The 21364-nt window shown below is 39.7% G+C and overlaps 1 protein-coding gene across 1 annotated transcript in view; it reads right to left on the reverse strand.

The window, feature by feature from the left end:
- Positions 1–628: 628 nt before the first annotated feature.
- The window catches only part of cerk (ceramide kinase), a 39600-nt gene continuing 18864 nt past the window's right edge, over positions 629–21364 (reverse strand). Inside the window, exons 6-13 of the mRNA XM_046072721.1 lie at positions 19755–19900; positions 15197–15271; positions 14858–15010; positions 13034–13139; positions 12396–12475; positions 8990–9195; positions 5319–5533; positions 629–2815 (exon numbers count right to left, since the gene is read on the reverse strand). Of these exons, the coding sequence (XP_045928677.1) occupies positions 2767–2815; positions 5319–5533; positions 8990–9195; positions 12396–12475; positions 13034–13139; positions 14858–15010; positions 15197–15271; positions 19755–19900 (1030 nt within the window). The 3' untranslated portion in view covers positions 629–2766. The remainder of the gene's footprint in view (positions 2816–5318; positions 5534–8989; positions 9196–12395; positions 12476–13033; positions 13140–14857; positions 15011–15196; positions 15272–19754; positions 19901–21364) is intronic.

Genomic DNA, 21364 nt, shown 5'->3' on the forward strand with positions numbered 1-21364 from the left:
GTGCAATACTAAATTGGTGAAGTAGACCTTTATACTTCCCAAGTAATATTTTGATTAACTTGTGTAATTTGGATTATGATATAGTATTTCTTCTTTTGTCACTTCTAATTATATTTGGTTTGGTGTTTTTGTTATTGTTTTTGTTGTGTTCAAAGGAGATACATCTTTAAATGGTATTGAAATAGGTCTACAATGATTGAAGAGTTATGTGAGGGGTGTGAAATGGCACAAAAAAAATGGCAATTCCACCACGACCTACATTTTCTTTGCCGTCACTGTGGTTTGGAATTTTAAATGAGTCACCAAATTCAGATTAACAGACTCTTTTCAAAACTTTGGACTTGCCCTTGCCCTATCAAAGAAGCACGATCCAGACTGTGTGCAGAATGAGCACAGCATGAAATACCACTCCATCTCAGCGTAGACCTTTTGATGTCTGATGTTCTTTAATGAAACATCTCGCTCACATCAGAGCATCCTATTAAATTCCACTGTATAGGGAGGAAAAGAGCAAAAGAGTGAGATTGAGAAAACCAGAGCGCTGACCTTTGTGTGCATTCGTGAGAGAATGACACATCACTGGCTTCAAGAAGACCATGAAGATCAAGCAAATGACATAAAAAAGAACCACAATTCAAAAGCACTTTATTGAGCATTTTCATAAAATAAATCACGCATCTATCCACATCACAGCAAATTTATGAGTTTACTCAAACATGGAGAGCACTTAACAAGATCGAATAAAAACTTAAAGATGAACTTAAATTAAACAATTTTAGTGAACCAACATTGGTGAATACTGAGTGTGAGGGGGCTGTAATTATTGAAATAGCATAAACCAACTAGCTTTAGCTTTTCAAGTGGAAGCTAGTTTTCCTAACTTGCCATCTTCCAGTAGCAGCAAAATCATTATATTTTGTATTTCCTTAGACAAGTGTGAGGGGAATTCAAATTTCAGTTGATATCTGAACAATCCTCACTTCAACAGTTTCTGTGTCTGCATCTACTTTTCCGTGTGTGTGTGTGTGTGTGTGTGTGTGTGTGTGTGTGTGTGTGCGCGCGCGCACGCACGCCCATGTGTATTTAAAAGGATTTAAAAGCATCCGACTAAGTCGACAAAAGAGAGCAGTGAAGGTTAAACATTATAGACATTCAGAGTCCGTATTACCAGAGTTGGAGAGGATTCAAAGCGGGGAGCAGGCTTTTATGGTGTTGAAAGTTAAGGAGTGTGTGTGTGTGTGTGTGTGTGTGTGTGTGTGTGTGTGTGTGTGTGTGGGAGGATGAGTGAGACAAAAAGGCATTGTATATCAGAAATAGCGTTACAGAAAGATCGAAAATGTAGGTGCTTGTGCTAGCAGTGTGTTGGCTGCAGTGAGAGAGCATCTGCAAAATGGCAGTCATGAGGCTAATTGTGAAAGAGCCAGCTCATCACATTGGCACCTTGACAAACACATTAACACACACACTCCAATGATTGCACATCCCTAAAGGGCTTTTGGAAAACACACTTAACCCTATACACACCCAGACAATTTACCCTAACGTTTTATTATTATGTATGCAGTTTAATAGAGTTTTATCGAATAGCAGAAAAGGCTAGTAGCAGAAATAGAAGGTGCTGTGTTTCTTCTCGGAGGGTCCACCTTGACCTAAGACTAAAAGGAGCTAATCAGGCCAATTTCAGAGCCGTGAAATAGATTATCTCTAATTAAATTAACAATGTATAATTCCGGCTAATCCCAGGTGATGATTGAACTGTTGGTAGTTTTTAGCAAGAGAGAAGCAGAGCTCAGAGCCACAGGTGCGGAGCAGCAGTGCTGAGATACACCAAATCACTTAGCAACCACTTTGCCTTATTACCCAGAAGCCACCGGGGTCCTGTTAGTGTATTAGCAGGGTATTCAGTTCTTTTCATTAGTGCCCCTGGATCATATCTGCTTTCACCTGTGTCAAAGATTAAGATTTGTTTCCCTCCCCCCCAAAAAAAGGAAGATCAGATTGCATGTACTTTTTCCCCTGATGTAGCCGTGGCATTCTACGTCTTTTCAGTTTATCACTGTACTTGAGAGGCATTTCTTCCCTTCATCCTTCTTACAAAGCAGTATCTCCTTGGCGGTCTCTCTTTGCTATATAGGGAGAAATCCTATTAGTGCTGTCCTTCACGGCAGTATGAAAACCTTCAGTCCATCTCAGTCCAGTTCAGCTCTGTTTCATCTGGCTGTGTGAGCTTCGACATCTTCATTTTCCAAAAAGTACAGATAAAAAAGGCTTTGAAAATGGCAGCACTAGCAGCTGTAGCATATCATATTGTAGGTTAGTTGAAGCTGCATGAAGTATTTTACATAAAATACCAGCCCCCAATGGCAGCAAGGTGATAACTGAATTTCACAGTAACAACAAATAATGCAATGTAACTTCTCTGCAGTTTTTTTCTCTTAATGGCTGGTGATGGGTGGCTTTTGGCCTTCTTTTTGGAGTTTTTTTGTCAACCACAGCCCAAGTTTCAGTCCATCACTTCCTGTTGATATAGGTCTTTCTGCTAGTTTTATTGAAGCAAATACACTGAAGGAGAGATGGGACACCAGCATTTGGCATTTAAAGTGATGTGATGCATGCATGTATTTTTCTCCAAAAAGTCTCGCCAAGTGCAACTCAGTTTTTGTTGTCCAGCAGCTAGATGTCCGGTCCAGCTCAGTCCGCTGACTAGTGTGTGCTTGGCTCCAGGTCCCACAGTGTACAAGGGTCTTCAAACACACACTGCTGTGGCTACTCCTCGATACCGCGGGCAAACAGCCTGATCAGCTGGCACTGGACACTGCAGAGAGGAAGAGAGCGCGCACACACACACACACACACACACACACACAAACCCAGACACAAAGAGACACACACACAACGCATCATTTAGCCCGAATAACAAACCATCAACTTAATGACTGTGTGACTTTACTGTCCATGTGGCAGATGTAAAAGAAATGGAAGAGCACCCCTGTGCGCAGACCTGACACACAAACTTGAAAGTGACACCACCTTGTGGTGTGTGAAGTATAAAGACCTTTAAAGTGACACCTATAACATCATCATCATTACACATTGGGCTGACTCACTTTAATGACACACAAAACAGATCTCGATGAATACAAGGTAAAAGTATACGGCCAGAAAAAGAAGCAGTGAACAGGCAAGGTGCCTATTATGGTACAGTTCTATAGCCTCAATTACTGCCTGTGCCTTTTGTCTGCTGTATTTTCACTGAAACACCTGTTATTTACTTGAAGGCTTCACCGGTAGTTAATATAATGGAATAGCAAAGTAACTTATGCTATTATGTATTATTCTTTGATTCTTTCATTTCTAAGAATTTTACTCTTGTGAAGCTCTTTGTAACCTCGCTCTGTGAACTAAGTAAGTAAATGAACTTTACTTACAAATTTATCATTTTCAATCCTGTGTAAATGAATGAATACTATTCATACATTACACTAAAATACCAAAAGTTCAATACAATACATAAAATGGCTCCAAAATCAAGGTAGCACTATGTTTGGGTCATAATTACATAAGGACCTTAGTTTCAATTGTTTCGCACCCTAGTTTCACTCTTTCCAAATGTCTGTTTCTCACTTCTGAAGCAAAACTCTTCACTCCTCCTTTCTTTCTTTTCCTACTTCCTTTCCATTTCGCCCGGGCTATTACCATTAATTATCCGAGCAGCACTGTGGCTGGCTCACTCCAAGAACGATTAGCGGCAAGGAAGAGGCAATAAAAGGATGGACTTCTGCTTTAATTAAAGGGGAGTAGCCTTTTAACATGGGGAGGGCCGTTAAATTAGCAACATTACAGCGCCATGCATCATTGGCAAAGTACAATGGAGCATGAAATAAATGATGCGTCAAGCAGTGCCACACCGGCTGTATAGAGATCTGATAGTGGGGAAAGCTGAAGTGTGGACAGGGCCAGAATAATGAGGGGGGCTAATTCCATGGAGTTGCCAAGATCTTCCGGCAGGGAACAGTGAAAGTCTCCTGACCAGAGACTGCTGGACTCTAACAGCGCTAATGGCACTGCTGCTCTAATTTCTGTCTAGCCAAGTAGAAGAACTCGATTTATTTAGCTACAACTAAGCATCAGGACAACTTTCCTTTTTCTTGATATTGACAGTGTACATTCTGACCTTTAGACCTATATTATTATTATTATATAGAACTACAGACTTTAAAATCTTGTTGTATCTTTCTTTGTCTTCCTTTGCCTGTTTCCAAATAGTTTGTCTCGCGGGGCTGCTAACATGGTTGTAGTTGTATTCCCTTACAGAAGTATTTTTTAATTTTTATGTAGTTTGTTTTGTTCCAATATAACAAGCACAAATTAAGTTCACAATGTGTGTCTTAGCTATTAAATGAATGCCACATATTTTATAAGTACTATGAGAAAAAAACTAGGAGACTGCAACCATGCTCTGCAAGACTGTAGCACAGTGGTGCTTCGAGCTTAATGCTAACGTCAGCATGCTAAAATGTTGACAATGGCAATGCTACTAAGGTGATGTTTACAGTAGCAGGTATTATATTTACTATGTTCAACATATTAGTTTAGTGTGTTAGAATGCTAGCATTTCCTAATTAGCACTAAACACACAGTACAGCTACCAACTTGCCATCTATAGAGCCACATTGCTAGCGTGGCTAAAAATAGTAGCCTATGTGTGAGTTTTAGTTCAGTGCACTGTGAACACAGAGCTGTCGAGCACACAGAACAGAATCTATTTCTACGTAGGCTTTAAGTCATGATATTCAGGAACATTTTAGGGCTATTTACACTGGAGAGTACGTCTGAAATACCCAGAAAAAGAGCAGTCTTTACTGTGAATATCAATAAACCATGGATGCAATAGATATGAGCCCTGCAAGTATTTCAGTGCTTTTTCCATTATACCACTTCTACAATATTATGAACACTGATTCAAAGCCATTTGCCAGTCCTCATCTATGCAGTGAGTGATCCTGCCTCAAAAAGTTAATTTTTCGTCACAGGCTTCATAAAAAGCAAAATAAGCAGGCACAGTGGAAAAATGAATGAAGCATGGCCTGTCTTCAGCAGTCAAAATGATTGTTTCAGTTTTACAATATTAAAAAGCCATATATATGGGCAAAACATTCATCATTACTGGTAAATATTGCATTTTATTGTTTTTGCTGAGTCCAAATAATCAGTTTGACCTTCATTTTTTTAACAACTTCTTTATTTCAAACATAACATAGGAAAGCATGGAAATATCTACTACTTTAAGTTTAGAGTTCTAGATTCACAATGATTACCTGACTTGGATGGCAGCGTGAGGCAGAATCTCCCCGTCGCAGTTCCAGCTGCTGTGGGCGGTGCTGTAGTTGCAGGTTGTTTGGGCGGAGCATATGGGACTGAAGCCTGTCTTCTTTTGACTGTTGTTCAGGTCTTCTAGTGAAAGCAGCTCACGGTGCTGCGGCTGGAAACGAAACTTCCTTACCCGGTGGACCTCCACAAATGAGTGGTCAAACTGGGAAGGGATGCAGAGATGGATGAGAAATAGATGAAAGAGTGGAGGAAGAGGAGGAGGGTTAGCCCGGATGGATGGATGGATGGATAGATGGATGGATGAAGGAACAGATGTGACCACAGATGGTGCAGAGGTTAAGACTGCCACTCAGAAGGAGTTTCATTTCAAAATGAGCAGTACAGCAGGATGAGAGGGAACACGAGAGTATATCTTCGTTTTATGCTTCACCAAATAAAATTTTAATTAAAATGTATTTGGTTTTTTGTAAAGAAAATTAACAAGTGAATGTGTTACAGCAACTAATAATTTCTAAATGGTGTGTTCATACTGAGTAATACAGTCCTCTTGCAAAAATTATTTCCTCTTCCTCTCCATTCTGGCTCCAATATAACATGAATAACAAGTAACTTTGACACATGTTGTGTCTAAGCTAGTAAATGTATGCCACACATTTTATAAGTACTATGAGAAAAATAAAAGGAGACTGCAAATATGCTAGAATCTCTATGAGACTGTAGGCCTACTTACGCACAGTGGTGCTTTGAGCTAAGTGCACAATTACAATGCTAACATGTTTAGCAAGAAAAATGTTTACCATGTTCATAATTTTACTTGTCTTGTCTTGTTAGCACTTGCTAATTAGCACCAAACACAAAGTACAGTTGAATGGGAACTTCATCAGTTTTGCAGGTGTTTGACCTGATCATGGTGCCAAATAAAGCCAGGGAATCACCAACATTATTACAACAATTGAGGTACTGACCATCCAATATACCTCTAGTGTGGCTAAAAAATTGTAAACATAAGAATGCATAAGTATTAACTTTCACCAAAATAAGTCTTTGGTGGATGAATCAATAAGGGTTCAACTACAGTTCATTCAAAACTTGTCTTGTAGGAATAACATGAATTTTTGGAACATTTAAATGTCTCAAATTGAACAAACTAAAATTTGTACACAAAAATAGTACTGAAAATATGATTATATTTGCTGGTAAAACGATTTTTGGCATGTAATTATTTTTTAGTTTACAGGCTCCCAGTGGGTTAAATAAAAAGTTAATTTCTTCTCCATTGTCTTATTATGGACTCGTGGTGATTTCATAATGAAAAGCAAAACTACATGTAGGGTTATTCTTCTTCCTTTCCATTTACAATAAAAAAAATAAAAATTGCAAACAGGAGATCAAATGCAAAATAGAGGGAGGGAGAGGTTCGATAACATGGAGGTGCATAAAAACTATGTAAACGGCAGAGGAGTGAGGAGAAGAAGAAAGAGAGATGAAAAGAAATTATATTGTCAAAATCCTCTTTCATCTCACTCAGCGCCGCAGAAAGGTTCAGCTCTGTCCTGTGCGCCACTTTCTTCGACTTCACGGGGTGCCACTTTCTCTCCATTCTCTTCTCTTTTCTTCTTTCCCCCCCTTTCCTTCTCTCCCTTTCTAGCCCTCTCTCATCCCGAAAGCCTAGTGACAGCCATTTATTTCCCATCAGCCCCACTTTATGACTGCAGTCACTTTGCATTCATGCTGGACGGTCTGCCTAAAAGACTTTCTGACAAGGCCATGAATACGCTTAGCGCCTTCTCACTCCTTGTTTCTCTCTGCTCGGCTGGACAGTGATGCTGATATTAAGTGAACTCTGATGCAAAGTCCCACTCAACCTACTCATATGACTACTTGTCTACCTTTCTGTGTTGCAAGTAAAGCAGTAAAGACAGCCTCAAGCTAGAGACGCACCACATCATGCCATTTCACTGCTGACACCACACTATGGGCGCTGAGATCCATTGTCATTAGATAACGGTTAATGAGATATCATTTGTTTTTAGAGAGAGTGCACACTGAATGACAAAAGACAAGACCCACTGAAGGCGTCGCAATGCAAGGTTCACTCCGTTCATTTTCTATGGAACATGGGCGAATTGCTGTGCAAGGTACTGTGAGATTTCAGGGAACACAGGACTGACCGGCGACGCAGAAGATGTTTAACTTGGGCAAGCCGAAGCTTAACTTTGACACATTCAGCATGATGGGAATTTCTTTAGCTTTGCAGGTATGAGATCATTAATTCAGACACATTAAAATTCAGAAATTTTGACCTGATGATGGCGCTAGATGAAATGTCAAGGAATCACCAAAGTTATTACAACTGATCCTGAGGGCAACATGAATGTCAGTACCAAATTTCATGGCAAGAACCAAAAAAAGTGAACGAAAAGTCATTGAGATACATCAACTGGAATTCACGAATGTCTGTACAAGATTTCATGGGAATCTATCCAGTACTTGTTGAGATATAATTTAGTCTGTCAAAGTGGTGGACCAACCAACACTGTGATCTCTGAAATTCACATTATGTCTTACAGTAGATACAATTCTGTCATACAATAATTTTTTAGGCCTCTCTGCATTAGCAAGTGGGTAATATAATTTTGCCTACACACATCAGTTATTTTTCATCACAGTCATCTGGATGAAAAATTACTTTATTGGGCATTCCAGAGACACACTTCATGTCACAAAGAGCAGCAAGATCTTTGCTCAAGTTGCCAGATTTCACAGCAATAGCAGCAGCTCTGGTGCTGCTGAAGCCTGTAAATGTTAAAGCTGCCAATAAAAAACATCATAATCTAATCAAATTTTATTACAATAAGTATTAATATTGGTCCTTGTAATTCAATTACTGGGTGCACGGGTCAAAATGTTGATGTTAAAACTCACCTCAGGATGTCAGTGTTAGTTCAAAACACTTTTACAAAAGGAGGCTACTGTAGATGAAATTACTTACAAGATCCATTTAAATGGGATGAACTTCCCGAGGTTCTTCCTGAGGTAATAATTACTAATCACCAGGCTTCCCCTGGTAATACTTGTGCTATCCGGAGAGGGCATTCGTCTGGTATCATCCATACAGCACATCCCTGATGCAGCGATTATCAGTGCCTCTCCGGACCCAGGTGGAGGTTATTTATGGTACGTGGGAAGGCACAAGGGCTGAGGCATTTGAACTAAAGTGAACCATAGTTGGGAAATTGAGCCGAGTCAGCAAACGGAGGTGCTAGCACAGCAAGTGGGCAAACTCTGCCTTCTGCTCGCTCGTTTACACACTTAACACACTCTCAATTTATCTGGGCACAGATCTAGTAACTCCTGATGTTGGAAACTGAATTCTACAGCAAAGTGATTGACGGGAGGCCTTTTGGGAAGGAGAACTGCCTTAAAGGTGTTGCGTTTTCACTCTTTGAGGGGGGTGTTTTTTATCTCTGATGGATCCAAATCACATTTTCCTGCGTCACGTCAATTCTGAAATGTTCAGTACAGCATGATTCATACACTGTTTATGCATAAATTAAGTATAAGAAGAAAAAAAAAGCAGTAAACTACCTTAGAAAGAGCTCTGAAGTTAAATAATACAGAAGAAGACATTCTTAAACACCAACTCCTTCACTCTTACCTGGTCTTCTTTGTTGGTGTGTCGAAGAAGGTGTTTAAGGAAGTCCAGACGGGAACACTTCCTGACAAGGATGAGGTCTGTGGTGCCGTCAGCGAGGTGAGCAGAGGGCGACAGGCCTTTTGGACTGCGGGGGCATGCGCAGCTCATACTGGCCGCATTGATGGCAATAAACTTTCCACGGATTGCACTCCAAACACCGCTGCCATCTGAAACAGACAAGTCAAGAGTAGGAGTATGACCACACATACAGTTTAATAGGTTGGAGAGGAAAAAGAAACTTAAGTAAAAGCAATACAAAATCTTTGAAATGATGTTAAAAACAAGTCTTTCAGGAAAACAGAAAGTATCGCATACCATTCGCGTGTTTCACAGCTGCGGGCACAAAGCACCTTCTAAATTGCTCTTTGGAGTACTTTGACATTTGCATTGGGCCACACAACGTACTTTTTCGACTACTAAAAAGGGGTCAAACCATTTATAGAAACAGCCTTTTTAATAAACTTGTTAATCCTAAAAAAACAAATAGGCACTGTCCACAAAACTCATTTAAAACCTTTCTACTGACCTCGAAGGACAAACCTAACTTTTTCTGACCAGTTCAGTTTCAGATCAATAGGAAGCTCTAGACATTTTGTGAGAAAACAAATCTGTTTTGTATGCTGAGCACAAAAAGTAACCTTCAACCAAATGTTTTTTTACCATCCTGTGGCAACAATGACATTTTATTTATTCATTTATCTATCTAATAAATTTTTCATTTAATGCCAGGCCAAATAAAAGAACATTTAAATAAAATACTATGTGTAAGGCTGATTTGCCTGTAAATGAAACTACTATTCCAAGGTCAATAGTTGTAAGGTGATTATGTACAGTACGTTTTATTTAGCAATATCAGTGTCGCAACTGGTTGCCAAACTTGAATTGCATTGTTCTCCACTGCACAAGTGAAACACACTAAAAGTTTATATACTTTAAACATATTGTGTGGGGGCTCAAAGCTGGCAGTGTATTCCAAATAACTTAAGTCACTTCTATTCAAGTGTAATCAAAATAAAATTCTATTTGCCATGTTCACGGAGGGGAGAATGTTGAGTTTGCACCCAAAATCAAGTGCTGCAGAACCTTGGTTACACATAGTCACCTGCAATTGTTCAAAAACTGTAACGCAACTGGCTGTGCTTTTTCCATGTACCTTTTGGACTGTTTCTGGTTTCCTTAACTCTTCTCTTTTCACTACAATGATGTATCCCCTACATCTGATGTTGATACTTTTAAATGAACAGACCTTGAGCTGTAGTGAATGTTTTGTACTTTAATTGCAGTGCTGTATTCAGCAGCAAAAGTGCCACATTTGATTTTGTCTGGAGTATCCTGCCAGCTTTAAGCTACTTATGTGCAAGTTTGAGAAGAGATAGGTATAAGCTATAGCTTTTCCAAAAGTGCTGATGTTAGACTGAAACAAGTCAGGAATTTTGTTTTTGAAATTATACTGGGTATTTTGCAAGTGCTTTATGAATGCTTAAGGTGAAGTTCCCAGCTTGTTACGCGACAGCAGTCATGCTGATGAGGGTCCATTAAGATCCAGATGTCTTGGCAGGAATTCTCACAGCAGCTTTACCCTGGTGATTGAAACTCTGATGCTGAAAGTAATGCGTGTTACCCTTGTAGGAAAGCCGGATGTCTTATGTTTGAAAATGCAATTAAGTTTGGCCAAGGAAGGGTTCACAATATCTAAAGAAGAACTCATATAGATAGAAGACTGATTGGATTAACCTCAGGTCTGTGTGCTATGATTAAATGCACACGTGGCCTCCAAATCTCAAATCACAGACGCGATGGTTGTACTTCACAAATCACCACTCTTTTCCTCTGAGATTAGCGACTGTTTACAAGTGATGGTGTATCAAAGACACAGTATCACCCACGGGACTGCCAGCGCCTATCACCAGGGTGATAGTCATAGGAGTAAGCTGCAAAAAGTGATCACAGGCGTCCAAACCTCAGAGGGAAAGTTATGTGATCTCGGAAAGCAAAACGATTCATTACCTTTTCCCCCTCATTTTGCAAAACAAACTTAGAGGTGATAACACAAACCAATGATAACAAGCCTGCTGGGGCTACATAAAAACAACAATATTCTAATTGGGAAGCAGTGATTAAAGCTAAATCAAAATAAAAATGTAAAAAACAAAAAGATCCAACTGTGGACTGTAGGCTCTGGTTTAGGAGAATGTTTCCAAATGAGTATTTGCTTATCGGAGGAGAGGCTGGCTCATTTGCAGAGAGTGTGTGTCGTGCCTCATTGATTTAGCAGTTGTCTGAGATTTCCCTCGCCAGGAAGGGGAAAAAAAATTGCAAAACAAACGGCAGCACTGGTGTGAGGCAAACCCCCTGTCAGAGCTGGCAGAGCCAAAATTCTCCCTGATTAGTGAGAGTCTGTCACACATCATACGCACACACAAACAGGTTACGCTCGCTTTCATATTTACACAGGCGAAAAAAAATACACACACACACACACACACACTCTCTATGGGAAGCTACAGTCCCAGATAGCCAAGACAGAAAATCGTGAATTTAATATCACGACACTAATTAGAGGGGAAACACAGCTCATCTGCAGCTCAAGAGTACACACGCACACACACACACACACACACACACACACACACACACACACACACACACACACATACACATGAGTCAGTGTTTCATCTGCCACCAGAGGTTTGTTGCTGTGTCTGTGGGTTGAGAGGACAGTAGATAATGAAGTGTGAGTGTGTGTGCACCACAGTCAGGGGGAAAGACGAGGGGAGAAAAAGGAGGCGACGTTGTCCTACTCGAAGCTGAGTGGACAGACACCGGCCTCGCTGGGGGACATGTAATCTCATTAAGCGGCATGGGTGGATGCTGAAGATTTGGAAATCGATAGGCAAAAGAGGCTCCGGCGGGGCACGATGGGGAGTTGTGCAGTGTCACTAAAATCAGTTTATATCTTCTCGTCAATAACTCATCAAGAATCTCATCAAGAATTTTGCCATGCAGCGGGAGAAAAACAACCCCAACAGAAAATGGAGATAAAGCGAAATTTGCGAAGGAGAAGATGATGTTTTTATTTACACTCAGGTGCTTCAGTATGTAAATCTCCACCGATTTGCATGTGTGTGTGTGCATGTTTGTGACTTCAAGGGAAAAGAGAGCCAGTATGGGATTGTCTCATCTCCTCTAGTTTTTTGTCTTTCCTCTCCAACTCCAACAACCCTTTAAAAATACTTATTCACACACACCACAGAAGTCTAGAAATGGCTTCAAAATAAGACAAACAAGCAGATAACGAGGCAGAGAAATTAGACATTTGCAGGGCGGTTAATTTGATATATTTAGAGTAATAACCCCAAACTCGTACCTTCATCAGACTTTTCCTTCTCCTCTGACACCTCCCACTGCTTGTCCTTTGATGAGGGCTTGTGTTGACAGACGCAGCACCTGAAATATCAGTGCAACCTTGTTTTACAATCATCAGACCATCAGTGTTGATGCTTGACATGCTGTGACATTCAAGGTTTTTTAACAAGCTTAAATGATTCATCAGGTGCAGATAAATGCAGTCCATCTTAAAATGACTTGTACTGTTTGAACATTAGTAGTTTTTGTTCAGTGCTTTAAAAAAAAAGATAAAAAAGGCTACTGCCACGAAAGCCTTTTGTAGCATAGTCATATCACTTTTTATGGGTGAACAAGTTGTCAGGAAACACAGCATTTTACAGATGAATGGTTTTCAGCTCCTTTCAATCCCCATAACAAATGGAAACAATGTCTGCGCCCAACATCTCAAAAACCAAAGCACTTAGTCAAGAGGTTTTTGGAAAAGACGGAATGGGCTCCAAGTCCACTATAAATCAGATGGGCTTCCTGACAACATAAACTACCCCATTTAAGCTCTGGCAGGTGCACTGCTACTATTGAACTCTATCAGATAAGTTAGCACATTGTAAGGTACTGCTGAGAAGCTGTAGAAATGGAAATCTCTGATGTTTTATTTACCCGGATCGACACTGCAGCTTGTCCCTGGGGGTGCCCATGTTGTTTTCAGCAGGGAGGAAAGAGACGGTGCCTTCATAGTAGTTGTGACTCAGAAACGTTTTTACCCCTGGAACAAAAAGACGGCGTGGGCCACAGAATGCGTGTCAATTTTTTTGTTTTGTTGTGTTTAAATGAACTGTAATCATACCCGACAAGACAATTAAGAGTAAAATTCTTAAAGCGACACATAACTAATTAGAGCACTATTTTTTTCCCTCTAGAGGCTGCCGTAGCTTTAACAAGGTAAAAAAAAATACTTTAAGCACAGTTAGGAGATATTGTTATAGTACAGATAATACACAGTTGTATTTAAAACTCTTGTTGTGTTTGGTAGACCTGATTGCAGCCCAGGGCCTCATTTATCAACCATTCGTAAAATGCCACTGTCAAACCCCTTTTTGGGGGATTTAGAACCGAAGATCCTATACTGTAGATTAGATTTCAATGCAATGTGTATATTAATTTTGTGTTAACCAAACCTTTGTTTTATCGACATGTCTCAAGCGGATCAATGACCCAACACAGTGGCAGATATTTCTTATCTGGACATCATCAGGAATGTTTAAGCTAAGTGTTGTTTGTAAATAACCACCCTGTTAAAAGCCAATTGTTTGAGCTTGGTCAGGCTGAAATTGAGTTGAAGATGAATCTGATGCTGATATACTGTATGACTGTACTCCAGCAGCCTCCCACTCAAGCTAGCTCTCATTAGGTATCCTTTAGCTACTGACCACACTGACGGTAAATATTCAGTTATCTTATGTGCCTCAAATCAGATTTGTATATCCATTTGTTTTACAACCTGCTACATAACAGCTTTTCAGCATTTTCATGTTTCTCTCCTTATGTGTAGGCGCGATTCTTAACCCCAAAAGGGGGTGTGGCCTCTGTGCTATGATGCCAGCCTGGTGTATAAGATTTGGCAGTGACGTTCCTATCAGCCTCAGCTGTGCTTTTTTGCTAGTGAAAACTAAGACAGTGAAAATGGTAACATTATAACAGTTTAGCATCATGGTGTTAACATTGTCTTCTAAATACAGCCCCACAAAGCTTCTAGCATTGATTCTTGGTTGGTACTTCTGTCTACAACAAGTAATTCTACATTAAGGATACTAGATACTGCTCAATCGGTACTAAGGGGCCCAAAGTGTGCCAAGAAAATATTCCCCACACCATTACACCAGCAACTGCAGCCTGAACTGTTGATCCAAGGCAGCATGGATCCATGCTTTCATGTTGTTTACACCAAATTCTGACCCACCATCTGAATGTTGCTGCTGAAATCAAGCCTCAGTTTCTTGTTCTTAGCTGAAAGGACTTTCCCCCAGTGTGGTCTACTGCAGCTATAGCCCATCTGCTTCAAGGTTCAATGTGTTGTGTGTTCAGAGATGGTATTCTGCATACCTTGGTTTTAACGAGTAGTTATTAGAGTTACTGTTGCCTTTTTATGTATATATTTATTTAAGGTTTCTTGTTCGTACAGTCAGTTCTTACGTACATATTCTTGTTCTCTGCTTTAATAAATGAGGTCCCAGGTTTTTGGTTAGTAATTATTGTCATTTGTGTAATTGGCTACTGTTTTGGACCATAAAGTGGATTACTTTTAAGCAACTTAAAGTACAATAAACACATATTTATCTGTAGCCCCAGTGAAATTCATATATTTTATCCTGAAGTTCAGGCTCAGGTTACCTCACATTAAAATAAGCCGGTGTGAGGTCAGTAAGGTAGGTTTAATCTGAAGAGTCACTCAGGTTTGTAGAAAGAAAATGATGGCCCTCATACCTGACAGGTCATATCTAGCAGGACCCAGCCATCTTTTCCTCTCGCTGTCAGTCAATACATCACCATAGAAACCATAGCCAAGCAAGGAGACAGAGTATCTGAGAAAGATGTCGTTGTGGTAAACTGAACACACGTCCATCGGCTGGGAATCACCTGTGTGGACACACCCAGTAGAGATGTAAAAAGCCACTCCCTGCTTTATTACCACAACATAAACATGACCATGAAACTAAAACCTGTTGCTGTAAAACCCGCTCACACAACACAGATTACATCTCAAAAAAACTGATACATGACACATGCTATAAGTTCTCTGTGAGTCTTGTAACTTCTACTCACCCACAATTATGTGTAAAGCAGAAGTAATTGGATCATTGGTTCCCACTGTGGCGAAGCAGATACAATCAGTGGACCCTGTTTTATAAGAGACACACAGGTAGGTCATCAGCCATTGCAGCCCCAGTATAAGCTGTTAAAGACTCTGGCACATGCCCACAGTGACAGTCCTAACATCCTGATGTTTAGCAGGTATAATGTTTGACATGTTCACCATCTTAGTTTAGCGTGTTAGCATGATAATATTTGCTTTTTAGCACTATCACAAAGCACATGTCTAGTGTGAGCTCTTAGCAGCAGAGACATGGTAGCAGTAGTAATAATTTATTACCAACAAAAAGGTGTAGGCTGAAGCTTTAGCTTATTTACCTAGCCTTTTTTAATTAACATATTCTAACAGGCAACCCTTTCACTAGTTAAGAAAATGTTTCATACAAAATAATTATTAAACCTCAGTTTTATATTTAAGACTTAATATCCTATTCAACTGTAGATAAAAAGCTGTTCCAAACTTTTCCCAGAGCAATATAAACTAGTTTCATCAGCAAATAAAACAAATTTTAACCCCACAAGTGACCTACAACAAATCAGATTCAACGTTTTTAATTTGTACACATTTCTGTCTATCTATCTATCTAGTTAGTTTTTATTACTGGACTCAGCAAAACAATGGACGAATAGTGTCATTCATATTATTATATTATCATAAGTATGATGGGCAATGTGTCTTCAAAGTTTTATGCATTGCTATTTAGGCGTGTTGACTCTGTTGACAGGATAAGCGCTGAAGATGGAAATCAGATGTGTAAATCGTTTATTCATAGTTGAAATCAGCCATAAAAGATTTGGTCCTTGGTACAGTTACATGTCTGTCAAAGCTGCAACCAAGTAAGAAGAATTCAGTTGAATGATTTTATTAGGTGGAAGTAAGGAGACTTAATCATAAAGTTAACTTATGGAATAGCTGTAGGAAGTGGGCTATCATCAGCTCTCTTCAGCCAACAAATGAAGGATAAGAGGCATCCCCTGCCTTGAGAGAAATGTTGAGCTTGATATTAAATCTTTCAACTTGAGAGGTAATAAGCTTCTATCTCTCTTTCAGTGCCACATGGCGTAATTTCAGACCAATCTACCCTACTTTGATCATCTTCAAGTGGTAAAATGGACCTACTGCCACAGATAAAAGGAACCGACAGAAGAGAGCGAAATCTAACTAGTGATGTTTTAAGTTGGTTCGCGGAAGCGTGACAGAGCGAGATCAGGCCTGCCATTCAGCGGTGGACAAGCAGATGAGTATGAAGCTGAGCTCCCCCTCTCGCTTTCTCGGACTTGCTCCTGCACTTTCTCTGAATATCCATCCTCCGAGCTTGATAATCACATCCGAGCACTTTCCAATTGCTCCTGACAGCGCCGCACTACCTGCCATTTTGCTGAGCATAAAAACTGTGACATATGCTGTTTGACTCTTCTAAAGCTACCCAGTAAAAGCCAACTGACTTTGAATGGATTTAAGTGGCGCACACAGATGTTCAATGATGTGCAGTCCTCAGATGTTCACTGTTTTATCCCCTTTAAGTTACTCAACCGCGGTAGCCTGTTGGCATATTCAGTGGAGAGAGCATAAACTGTCACAAGGCATATCCTCAGTGGAGAAGCTCCAGTTTTTAATCTGTATTTTCCCCAAAAACTGTCAAGCCTGTAAGATCATCTTGGCAGTGAAATCATCTTCATCTCAGGGACAACAATGGAGTCTAGATGCTTTTTAGTGCTGACCCGAAAAGGATTTTTTTGCCGTTTGAATCCTCAGTACATGAATGTATTTATAGCTGCACTTATGACAGTATCTTATCACAACAGCAGTGAACCCCTTTAAACCAGACAAGTGGACCTTTTAACAAAATATAATTGTTGTTTTTTCAACAAAATTATCTACTTTCAGTGTCTCAGCGTTAACTTCTGTTCCTTTTCAGACCATAATAGCTAAAACAGGTATAACAGGAGCATGCAGTGAGGAAACATTTGACAGAAAGAACATTTGTGCTCATGACAGCTCGGTGACAAGGCCATAAATGAGTTCATGACTCTTAATCTGAACCTTGGCATTGGGGACTTTAATACCTTACTAAGACATTACCATAACTTTGACAGCGAATTTGATTGTTATGTTGATGAGATCATAAATCACACCCATGTGGCAAAATTTTTAAATTAAAGTTTATAGCCATGTAGCAGATCGTGGCTTTTGTAGCATAAGATCACTGCCTGCTATAGTTCCCCTCAAGCAAAAGTCTATGTGCCAACATAGTAAATACGTTTTACATTATCACCATTATTTGAACTATTACTAGCACTTTAAAAAAGAAAGTTACCAACTGTTTCACAATCAAGGGAGATGTATCAGTGACAAAGGTGAGATCTTTTGTTCTTAAGTCATTTTGGAGCATTTTATGCCTTCATGAGAGAGTTGACAGCAGAAAGATGACAGAAAAGAAAGGGAGGAGAGACAGAAAAGGGTAGTTATGTTCAACAAAGGTCCCTGGCCCGGACTTAAACTGAGAAAGCTTTAGTGTCAGTTCTTTCCAGCTTCTCTACCATGTCTGTCTCTCAGTCCCTAGCCTATTCAGTCCTACTGAAGATGCAAATCTGGTCACAAATATTCACATAACTTGCTAAAAAACTACAGGGCCCAGCTGTTATAGGAAATGTTCCTCAAACAGGAGTAAACTGTGCATTTGTTGTGGACTATTTTCGGCAGCCGATTAATACACACTTGGTGCTCTAGTATTTATGGCACTAGGACAGTGTATTGACTTGAAGTGAAGCTACAAGTCACCCAGTGCAACCCTGTGGCTCACTGATAAATATTTAACAGCAATGGAGCTCTGTGGCCCAGAGGAATAAGACTTTAATTATACAGATTTGATCAATGAAAAGTATTGAATATTGCCACCCATATCCTTTACGAATAAGTGAATTACAGTTTCAATTTACACTTGGAAGTGTTTTACATGAAATGGAACTGACTCTGGTACACTTTCACTCTCAGGTGTGTTTGTGGATTTCAATTAGAATGGTGATGTTAGGTACTCAGGCACTGGAATGTCGCAGCATCCAGACTGCCACCAACAGAAGTGCCACTCTGCCTTCTTTGGCTGAAATGGCCTCGGGACTAAATAAATAAATATGTCTTATTATTACATAACTGTTTTTTCTTTTTTTTAAATTGAGCTCATCGCTGCCTGTATATTTGTCAAAAACAGGCTTTGAGTTTTAAAGCACTGAGGAGAGGTTGGCCATGGTCATATGAGGGTTCATTCATTTCATATCTTGATGTAAGCAAACCAAAGCACTTTTAAATCTACAATCGGCAACTCCAGCAAAGTTCTTGCATTAAATGGTATACCAATGACATTTAAAAACCATAATTGGAAATATTATTGTATGTCTACTTTTCATCCAGCTTTCGAGTTTTTACTGACAGTATCTGAGCAGAAGTTGTATGAATAGATTAAACATTACACGCTTAACATTTTAATTCATCTGTGATTATAAAAAAGCAAACATTTCAACAACATATCCAAATCATGGTTGTTGTTGGCCTAAAAATCATTTACCGTGTCCCCAGCTGATTTATAAACCTCTCTGCTATTACCATCAAGCTGCGCGCTGAATGGCCTCATATTGATTCTCATGCACTGTATAGCTATCCTCATGAAAATTACAGTGATTTCAAAATGTCACACAGCATGTTTCCATTTACGGCATTCGGAATAATTGACCCTCCACAGGCCCCTATTGGGTCCCCCTGCCCTGTTGCCATAGAGATTCTCTTGTGCAACTCAGCAACCCCGGATCAGCAGACTGGAAGTTCTTCACAATTAAAACCAATCACGTGACCACTGTTGCCCATCATGCAACACTTATCTTAACAAAACACAAACACTACATATTAGTATCTGTGCATGTGTATTTGCTGTATGCCTCTGACACTGTATGCTTGATTTGTGACTCCAGGCATAATTTGATAATGCATTATTTACTCTATGATGCAGTAGCAAGGGATTTCCTAAATTTCCCAGACAGACCCCCGATGCAAATTCTTTCAGCTGTGGGTCAGCAGCCTGTTGGCTTAGAAGTTACAGCTCTCAGCCAAGAAATAGCAGAGCATATAACCCTCGTAAAATCATAAGATGCTGTTTTTACACATTGGTTTCTGTACAGATTAAACAGACATATCACGTGTAAATAGTGAGTTTTAGAGGGGCTGTTAAGTAGATTTTGTTACCCTGCCGAGCCCCAGTTTCTCCCTTTATCCAGTCTTTATAAGAAGCTAAGCTAATACCTTTGGCTTCATTTTTAAATTGTACAGACATGGGAATAGTATCAATCTCTTTTTCAATTCTTATTCTCCATTTCCAAAAACAAACCTTCCCTTTAAAGCTTAAGCAAAAATTAGCGGACCACTAAAATTAAAATCCTTTCATTTGACATTCAGAGATTATTATCATTATATATTATTATTATGGATATGTTTTTATGGGATATAATGGCCAAAGCTCACCTGCAGGAATGATCCCTATGTGTAGAGAACACGGTACCAACTCAGCATCTGGTTGGTTCTGGTCCAGGCCGTTGTCCGTTTGCGTCCTGGTGACCAACCCGTGCAGGATCTCGCTGAACATCCCATCTCCACCCACACACACCACCCTGGACAGACAAATGACAATTCACACATGAGTTTGACATGATCTCTGTACTGTTGACACTGATGAGGATAGTTTCAGGTCATACAGGTGAGCCTTGGAGTATTGCCACATAATGAGCTCAATTACACGTACGTAAGTGTTTGCAGTAAAACATAGATTTATGAGAGAAATGGAAAACCTTGACAATAAAATCCCTGGGCAGCAGGTGTAACAGCGAACTCCTTCAATACATATGAATATCACGCTGTGCCACCCACCATTACAGTCTATATCCAAACTTTACAGAAATGGACCTCTAAATGATATGAACTGCAAAGTAAAAACATAATGGACTCTAACCCTGCTCTGCTGGACTGAACATCAGACGAATAGAGGTCGCGGAGCACTCGGCAGGCCCTTTATATTCAACTATCAGCTGGATTTAACACTCAGATGCTCTCTTTACTCAGTCATGTACTGCAGCATCATGTATAATTTGTGTTGAAAACTTTGACTTACGTGAGTGATTTATAGATTTATTGTACATGTATTATAAGTGACCCTAGATAACAGAATCTGCTGCATGCCTGAAATGATCGCTAAATGTGGAAGTACTAATATACCTTCGGCTTAATTGCTTATTTATATCTTGTTTGCTACAGGTAGAGTACGCTGGTACTGTAAAAGTCTGATTTTATTCCTATCTCTGAAAGGACTGTTTGTGGCTACAGAAAGTATAAATCCTCCACTACCCATTTCACCCATGAGTCCCAAAGGGATCTGTTCGGGGTACTTTACCATTCCCTGTAGCCTATACAAGCTACCTTTAGGTCAAATATTTCACTAGCATTGTCTCCATTTCCATTTTTATGCAGATAGCTCTACTTCTCCCATCCAAATGATATCATGCACCTGAGCACACTACAGGTCTGTCTTTAGAAGATAAAAACTAGCTATCGTCCTTCACTTAGACTCTGGAGGTTATTATTATAGGCTCAGATTCTTCAATTAGTCACACATGCTCACACTTAGGGTCCTTGTCTTTAAAAATCTGGCCTCACTGTAGAAATCTCTGCGTGTCATTTCATTACAAGCGTACTACAATTTTCATTGCCATGAAATCCTGAAGGGCAGTTTTCACTCCTTCTGTGAAATATCTCAACATCTATTAAATGCATTGTAATAAAATCTAGTACTGACATTCATGGTCCCCAGAGGATGAATCCTATGGATTCTGGTTTATGACACCTCCTTTGTCCTCTAGTGCCACCATGAGGTTGACATTTGAACACACAGATTTTCCCTTCAGGATGAATCACTGTGGTGATCCCTTAGATTTTTTCCAGCATAGTCATCAGGTAAAATTTTTTACTTGGCCGGTACTTAATACCAACCGAAAATGACAATCCTTTCAAACTCAGCTGTACTTGTGTTAGCTGTGTTAAGTGCTAATTAGCAACTGTTACCATGCTAACAAGCTAAACTA

Source organism: Micropterus dolomieu, linkage group LG16 (assembly GCF_021292245.1).
Source record: "Micropterus dolomieu isolate WLL.071019.BEF.003 ecotype Adirondacks linkage group LG16, ASM2129224v1, whole genome shotgun sequence".
Taxonomy (NCBI): Eukaryota; Metazoa; Chordata; class Actinopteri; order Centrarchiformes; family Centrarchidae; genus Micropterus; species Micropterus dolomieu.